Raw genomic sequence first — 9077 nt, 5'->3', positions numbered from 1 at the left:
TGGAGAAGCCCCAAGATGCAGCCCCAGAAAGGACAAAAGGGAAAAAGCTTCAAACAGAGATTGGTCTTGAAGAGCAGTTTAGCTAAAGAAACCCTCTCCGAGTTCTTGGGCACGTTTATAATGATCGTAAGTATTTCCTGATTTCCTAAATTCTGACCCAGTAATACCTCCCTAGCTGCCAAGCTGGTGGTGAAGAGTTGTTTTGTTTTTTTTGTTTTTTCTTCGAGTTAGCTATCAGATTCATCTCTTCCAGGAAGCAGCAAATTACTCCTAGGCTGTTTGGCTATTTTAGTGGCCATAATATGAGGTTTTCGTTTACTCATTGCATTTATCCATAAAACTAATGGGAGGTATAAGAAGGGGAATGAAGTACTTTCTTCATTTCATGGATTTACTCACACTCTTAAATGGCTTTGTGCTTTAAAGTCAGTTGTTAGAAAATTTTTTCATTGATTAATTGATTTGTACTCTGCTTGTTTTCTGTAAGCATTGAGGCGACTCAGTCACCTGGAATAAGCATTGACAGTCAAATAAATACAAATGGCAATAAACAGGGCACTATGACCAGTGCTTGGCAAGATCGCACTGTCAGATCACTTGACTCTTAATGAATTAGGATTTTCCCTGTGTAGAAAGGGAATAGTGTATCATACAGTACTCTAGCTTTGGTTTACATCCTTTGTTCTCTCTATTTAATTCTAGCTAGTCTCTAAAGATCTCCAATTGGACAGTTAAGAAAACCTTCTAGAGGCACTGATTCTAAGTGCCTCTTGAACATTTGTCCAGAGGCTTACTCAGCTATTAACGAGAGTCTGGAAAGTTTCCTAAAGTGGCATGAGCTCTATGTTTCATCTTGCTGCGTATTCTACCATTCTCTGAATCGTGAAGTTTTGGTGGGTGCCAGACCACTTGTGAATGTAAAATTACGGTCATGTGGTAGCTATTGATTTCAACTTGTTTAAAAACAAAAGCTAAAACTCTGCTCAAGCTTTAATATTTTAGTTATAATGTCATGTTTCTTAGGATTATAGAGAATTTCCCATAAGCCTTATACATGAAAAGTTCTTTGCTTCGAATGAATACATAATAATTTAGAAGGATAAACTTAAACCCCATCAGTTAAGCCAACATTGAGAAACAAATTTAAATTAAAAAAATTGAACTAGCTTTACATGAAGAGTGTCCTCCATCTTCTGGCCTCTGAGAGACTCTTCTTACCCAATTCACTCAAATATTTCTAGGGAGTTATGGACAATTTCTTGCATCTCCCACCTTCTCTTGGCAGTAAGCCCTGGCCCTGATTATATGCACTTTCATGGGTTGGGGGGGAGTTAGAAGGAATAGAGAGAAAACACAAGCCAATGAGTCTTTTGACTCTAGTCACTGCTTACTGGAAAATTGCTTTCAGTGAGTCCGAGACCATTGCGTCATGGTATTTGACAATCTGTTCCCAAAGAGAAGAGCAGTTGTCACCACAGACAGCTTACAGCCCACTGCAACCTGGGGTACAGAAAAGTGAAGCAAATTCAGTTAGAATTGTTACTGTTCTGCAGAAAACAAAGAGGAGGAAGTAAACTAAACATCCTTTTTTTGCAACCAAAAAAGTTAAAACCTTCTTTATTTCTTAACAAGGACTGTTTCATAACCCAGTTCTTTCTGAGTTGAGAAGGCTGAGGTTGCTTTTAGCCATTCATTGCTCTGTTCATACAACTAGTAGTGTGTCTTCCCCAACATTCACAGTGAAAACTAAAGGAATATCTTTTTTTTTTTTTAGAGGTTTTTGCTATATGGTGTGTGCACTCGCCAGAAAGACAGTCAGACAGAGAGACAGAAAGCAAGAAATCATCCCCCAGAGGGCGATGGCCATGCTGCAATCCCTTCTCCTTCATTCTCCTCTTGGGATCTCACTCATGCACATGTGCCCAATGTGAGTTTAAGCCATCGGGTCCAGGACTTGAACCGCAGTCGACCATATGGGAGTCCAGCAACACAGCCCTTATGCCAACTGCTGGTCCCAAGGAATAATATCTTAATTCATATTCTAAGATATGAAACTTTTGTATCTTCTGGCTAAAGCCAGTCATTTTCCAGAAAGATTCATTTCTATTTATACTATACATTTATTTTCTAAAATGTACCCTGCTGAAACTATAATTGTGATTAATCTTCAGTTTTGTTGAGGCTAGTGGGGATGTGTAAACAAGATGTTTCTGCATAAACATAATTTTTTTTCACCCATAAATCTTGCTCAAAGATTATTCAAAGTAATTATTTCTGTATTATAAGAAAATGTGTGTTTTACCTTTTTTTTTCCTAGTAAAAAACTTGTATGTTAATGGGGCATAAGGAAAGGACACATTAAAAAGATGAAAGAGAATATGCAGGGTTTATTAATCCTTCACATTTATGAGATTGGTTTCCCCCAGGCCCTGGTAATCAGGTGCCATTTTTCTCCCTCCTCTAAATGCTCTTTTAGGGGAAGCATCTCAAACTTATTCACATCATGATATAAAGACTGATAAGGCCTACGTTAGCATTAAGGGAAAAGACAGTTCATAAAAAATTCTTTATAAACTACAAGTAAAACCAGCAATAAGTCACACATTGAACCAGCTCAGTTTGGTCTTTTAGACAATGAGAGAGAGGCCTTCCGCTACTAGTGTCAGGGAAAAGGTCTGCAGTGCATCTTCCCTATCACAGAGGAAAGGTTTAGAAGCATTGAGCAGTAAGGGTAGGGAGCACTATGAAGCACCTAATATAAGTTCTTTAGATTCATTTGTTCAGTCCTTACAAGAGCTGCATTAGGAGGGCTTTATTATCACCCATAAACAGTTGGAGAAAATGAGGACTCAACGAGATGAAGTAACTGGCTCAACCCAGAAAAGCACTGAACTGGGATTCTTTTCATTTTAGAGCCTCCATCTTTGGTATGAATTCCCACCCACTGCTGGAATACTTCTGGGACTGTCCTTCATAGAAGGCGAATCGGATTCCCTCTGCTTCATCCGTTCCATAGTTTGGAGCCATCAGTTAGCTGTGTCTTGTTTGTGGGGCATGAGTATTTACTGATGAGACCAGTCATACCCTGGAGCCAGTGTCTGCACTTTCTGTGTTCAATGCTTCAGGCAGGAGATGAAGGTAGAGACGAGGACACTGTGCAGCCCCCTGCACCTGGGCTGTGACTTGGGGATGCCAAATTGCAGAAATTGCATTAACACTGAGACCACCCTGCAAACTAACAGTGGCCACCTGCTTCCTACTGGGTACCTGACTGTGTTGTGATCTTGGTCAATGAATACACCTCCGTGAGTCAGTTCCCTCAAAATGAGATAACATTTTACAGTACTCTTGTGAGAATTAAATGTGCTTTACCTGTAAGGTGACTGATACCTGTAAGGTGACTTGACATATACATGCTAGCTCCCTTTCCCCTTTCTAGTGCCTTTCCTTCCTCCACTCAAGACTCCTAGTATTGAAAAACAGCTCCTAGGATTAAAAACCAGCTGTCTCTACTTGAGATGCCAGCTGCTTTCCAGCATCTTCCACAGAGCTCTGCAGATACACACATAGAACTCCATAGATGTGTATTGAGTTAAAATCTCTTTCTTGAGGGGCCAGCAGATGGAGTGGTGGTTAAGATGCTGGACTAACTGACAGTGGTTTGAGTCCTGGACCCTGCAGCTTGAAAATCAAGCCTGGCACTCTGTGTGCATACCCAAAATCTTGAGAGAAGAGTGATTCATTACCAAGAGCCTCTCCTTGCTCAGGTCACAGAGTTTGTCTTGGGGTATTCTCAGCTGGATATGCTAGCTATCGAAAATCTAGAGCTTTAAAATTACTCTTACAGAGTGTGGTCAGGTCTTGTAATAGGTCTATTCCATACTAGGGAGCTTTTGAAACAAAAGACTAGTTAGCATTTAAAAGGAGCAGATTTCTTAAACTGATTAGAGACATCCATTTTCAGGGCGCAACCCAGGACAACTTTAATCTCCAGCATTATTTAAAATCCTCAGGTACTGGTACAGCTCCTAGATAGGGTGGGCAGACGTCATTGGCCCTTTTTATGGAGGAGGAGCCGAGACCCAGGCTGATGCAATCCCATATCCTCTGAATCAGTCAGAGGCAGCTGCATGGCCTCAGGCACACTTGCCTCTGGATTTCCTCTTTTTTTCCAAGGAGCACAGAGTGTTTGCTCATTGTCTAGCTTCTTGGTTTTTTTTGTTTTGTTTTGTTTTGTTTTGTTTTTTGTCGATATCTTTCTTGGAAGAGGGAGAGACAAAGGAAGATGATTAACTCCATTTCGTCAGATGAGAAGACAGGTGTAACGTAATTAAGACACTCACCCCAGGTCACCCAGCCCTGGAATGCAAGAGCTGGGTGATATTTTGACTCTAGTCATTCCTATATAGTACCACGTGATGAGATTTAACCCCTTTCCTGTGAAAGCCCAAGAGGACTTGACTAATTTTATAGCCTAAAATGCATTAGACATTGCAGGTGCTAAAAGATGATTACATAGAACAGGCACGATCACCTCCGAGACAGTTCACAGGAGATTTGCTAGCAGAGTTTTGGGATCTCTTCACCACCTGCAGATACATTCCAACCCCATGTAACAGCAGGGTGGAACAGAGGTGGTCCTGCTATGTCTCCATGGGTCTGATGGACGTGCTGACTGTGCATCACACTGAGTTTTCTCCAGTACCTCTATTTTCTTTCCTTCTTCTTTTTTTAATTTTTAATTATGTTTTTAAAGATTTTTTGGTATAAAATGTGTGCACTTGTGGGACAGACAGAGAGACAGAAAGCAAGAAATCATCCCTTGGGGGAATGGCCATGTCTCAATCCCTTCTCCTCCATTCTCTTAGGATTTGGGGCATACATGCACACACACCCAGCATGAGTTTCAAGCTGTCAGGTCTGGGACTTGACCATGGCTGACCATGTGAGAGTCCAGTGACTTAACTACTATGCCACCTGCTGGCCCCTGGTACTTCTTCTATTTTTTTGGATTCTCCCCAAGACCACCCTTTGGAGAGCAAAAGACTTCAGGAAAGTAGACTTCAAGAGACTCCACAACCCCTCCATCTTGTTTTCTGGCTCAACAGTCCCCTGCCCCTTTTCAGTTTTTCCCCTCAACAGCTCATCTAGTTTATTGCTTTGTAAAGGTGTCTGCCTCTCCAAGCCAGGATACCCAGAACTGAAAGGCACATGGAGCTGTCAGTTTGTCAACAGATGGCAGCTCAGAAGCCTCTGTTGTCAAGTGTTCTGGCTGATGCCGGCCATGGATCGTTTGTCAGAACTTTGCAGGGATCCTCTGTCCTTGAGCCCACATACTGTGGCTTTGGAAGGGAGTGGTCTCTGTTGTCTGACTCCTGCATCTTTCAGATGAGAGAACAGAGTTCCACGGTAGCACAGCATTCTGTCAAATGCTCCCTCCACCTCAGCAGAACATTAGCGAGAACTTCCACCATTGTTCTTATTTGTTTCTTGTTATTCACTAATGATTTATGTTACTGTGCTTGAGTGTTTCATCCCTTTGAAAAAGCCCAGATGCTCAGTCTGAATGTGTAGAAGAGTTAAATAAACACTGAGGTTCTTCATGGGTTCTTTACACCCTCATTGGAGAGTAAAGGAGGTTAAAGGCAACAGGCACTCTCCCTTCAAATGTGATGGTGAGGATAAAAGAGAATGGGGAGGACTCACATTTATTGACCATTCTCTCCCAGACAGTCTCTAATCCTTAAGAAAAAAAAAATAAAACTAAGGATATAAGGGAATGATTCTCAGTTTACAGATTAGGAAATTAAGGATTAGTGTGGTTAAACAACTTGACCACAAGCCAGTGTGTGGCAGACCTGGGATTAGAGGCAAATCTCTGGTTTCTCTTCACCACACTTTCAAACTTTTACTACTGTAGCCTGTAACCATACATGTTACTGTTTTGCATGGTTTTGGAAGTTACATACATAGCTTCATAGCTTGTATTTTCAAGATTAATCTATTTGGGGACTTGCAGATGTTACCTCGTATTAAATATTGTGTAGTGTGGCTGATCCAGTCCCCTCATGAAATATTGTGCTGATGGCTATCGGTCACAATTACCAACACTCCTGCAATGATCGTCTTCGTACATGTGTGTTTGTATACATGTTCGAGAGCTCATTTTGAGTATGTGCCTAGAAGTGGATCTGGTGCTTCTAGGATATGTGCATGTTCGACTTTATGGCATTGTAACCTTGTTCTCCAAAGTGGTTTCAAATTTGCATTATCAGTAACAACACATAAGCTCCCACTTCCCACATTCTCAATCACCTTTAATATTACCCAAGTTTTTTATTTTTTCATCTTTGACAGAGAGGAAATATTAGGTTGTCAGAAAAGTCATGACGTATTTTTCCTGTGTTTTCCTATGTAAAAATGTGTCATGACTTTTCCGACGACCCAGTAGAATTTCATGAGTAACTTTAATCAATCTCAGTGTGATAATCATCTTTTCATGTGTCTCCTGGAAATGTTAGGCTTCCTCTTCTATGAATTGCTTATGCATATTCTCTGCACATTTCTTCTTGGGATGTTTTTCTTTTTCTTAATTGTTACAGAATATTGAAATACACTTTAAATTCAGACACTAATTATGTTTTGCATTTTTAATTATGGCTTAATATTTTGCTTTTCCTGTTTGGGTCTTTAAGTCATTAGAATTATTTTGGTATGTGAAACGGAGTAGTTGTCTATTGTCTGTGTCTGAAAGAATAGCCAACTGCCATTTTGACCAGTCTATCCTGTTATCTCCACTGACTGTGACGACATCTCTGTCATATATGGGTTCACATATATTTGCGGGTTTTTTGTCCAGACTATTCCATTCTATTGACCTATTAGGTTGTCTGGAAAGTTGTCACGTATTTTTTTTTTTTTCTTTTTTTGGAGTGTTTTTTGCGATAGGGCACGTGAGCTCACCAGAAAGACAGAGAGACAGAGAGACAGAAAGAGAGACAGAAAGCGAGAAATCACTCCCTAGGGGGATGGCCACACCACAAACCCTTCTCTTCCATTCTCCTCTTGGGACCTTGGGCACACACGCACACGCACCCGGCATGAGTTTAAGCCACTGGGTCCAGGACTTGAACTGCGGTCAACTACATGGGAGTCCAGCAACATAGCCATTACACTAACTGCTGGTCCCAGGTAGTCACGTATTTTCTATGTAAAAATACATCATGATTTTTTGAACAACCTAATATTTACCCAAACTTGCACAAATCCCATATTTTTGTTATAATCATTTTCTAAATATCTTTTGCTTTCTGTAATTATTTTTCTTATTTAAAAAATATTGTCTTGGTTATTTCTAACCCTTTATTCCCCCATATTAGTGGTAAGATCTGTTTATCAATTTCCATAACTACACTATAAAGATTTTAACTGGAATGACATTGAATTTATATGTAATTCTGGATAGGACTACATTTTGAGAATATTGAATTTTCTCATTCATAAACAGGAAATAGATGTTCTTCCATAGATCTGTTTATTACACTTATTAAAGTTTTATAAGTTACTTTATATTAGTCATACATATATTTTGTTAGATATTTTTCTAGGTATCTTATAGCAGTGGTTCCTAATCTTTTTAGCACCAGCGGATAGTTTTATGGAAGATAATTTTCCTTGGACCAAAGGGTGGGAATGGGAAATCTAACTTAAAGTCTACTATCAGATGCATCTGTCCATTGAAGTACATTAACTCACTTGCCACTATAAAACCTGCAATACGATGCAGTTTAATTGTCAGTTGGCACTCACTGATTGGGTTTTTCTTTTTTTATGAGAAAGATTTTTCCTGTAGGGCACATGCACTCACTGGAGAGAGAGACAGAGAGACAGAGAGATAAATCACCCCCCCAGGGGTGTGGCCATGCCATAATCCCTTCTCCTTCATTCTCATCTCAGGATTTTCGGCATGCATGCACATGCCCCTAGGGTGAGTTTCAAGCCACCAGGGCCAGGACTCAAACCACAGCCAGCCATGTAGGAGTCCAGCACCTTAACCACTATGCCACTTGCTGGCCCCACTTACTGGGTTTTGATATGAGTCTGCAGGCAATTGATTTATTATGGTCTCTGTGCAATCAAAGTTCTCTGCTAATGTTAATCAGTATTTGTAGCTGTTCCCCAGCACTAGCATCATCATCCCAGTTCCACCTCGGATCATCAGGCATTAGATTCTCATAATGAACATACAACCTAGATCCCTTGCATGCTCAGTTCACAGCAGGGTTTGCACTCCTGTGAGAATCTAATGCTGCCACTGATCTGACAGCAGGTAGAGCTCAGGCAATAAGGTGAGCAATGGGGAGTGGCTGTAAATACAAATAATACTTTGCTCGCCCACAGCTCATCACCTGCTCTGCAGTCCAGTTCCTAACAGGCCATGGATCGGTACTGGTCCATGAACCAGGGTTTGGAGACCCCTGACTTACAATTTTTATTACCATTGTGAATAGCACCTTTTCTTTTCCTTTCTATCTCTCGCTTTCATTTTTTTTTAAAATTTTTTTATGTTTTTGCCATACAGCACATGCACTCACCAGACACAGAGAGAAAGAGAGAGAGAGAGAATGAGAAATCACTTCCTAAGTGGATGGCCACACTCTAATCCCCTCTCCTCCATTATCCTCTCAGAACCTTGGGCATATATACACATGAGCCTGGTATGATTTTCAAACTACCAGGTCCAGTACTTGAACTGTGGTTGACCGTGTGGGAGTCCAGCACCTTAATCACCACACCACCTGCTAGTCCCTTGAATGGTACTTTTTAAAAGTTCTTTTATAAATGAATGAATGGGGGCCAGCAAGTGGTGTGGTGGTTAAGGTGCTATGCTCCCACATGGCTGACTGCAGTTTGAGTGCCAGATCTGGTGGCTTGCTTTCTTTCTCACTTTCTCTCTCTCTCTCTCTCATGAGTGTGCATGTCCTGCAGTGAATATAAAAATAATAATAATAAATAAGATTAAAAAATAGTTCTTTTAAAAAATGAATGAATAAATTTTTTAGATGGACAAATAAAGG

The 9077-nt window shown here is 40.5% G+C and overlaps 1 protein-coding gene across 3 annotated transcripts in view; it reads left to right on the top strand.

Annotated features, from left to right (window-relative positions):
- The window catches only part of AQP9 (aquaporin 9), a 53652-nt gene that overhangs the window by 4516 nt on the left and 40059 nt on the right, over positions 1–9077 (top strand). The window contains exon 3 of one of the 3 annotated variants that reach the window (XM_027765992.1): positions 1–126. The exons of the other annotated variants lie outside the window; for them this stretch is intronic. Coding sequence (XP_027621793.1) covers positions 16–126 — 111 coding nt within the window. The 5' untranslated portion in view covers positions 1–15. The remainder of the gene's footprint in view (positions 127–9077) is intronic. 3 annotated transcript variants of the gene reach the window in all.

This window comes from Tupaia chinensis, unplaced genomic scaffold (genome assembly GCF_000334495.1).
Source record: "Tupaia chinensis unplaced genomic scaffold, TupChi_1.0 Scaffold000063_1, whole genome shotgun sequence".
NCBI classification, from domain to species: domain Eukaryota; kingdom Metazoa; phylum Chordata; class Mammalia; order Scandentia; family Tupaiidae; genus Tupaia; species Tupaia belangeri.
The sequence above is the reverse complement of the archived record's forward strand: the minus strand, read 5'-3'. Positions and strand labels throughout refer to the sequence as shown.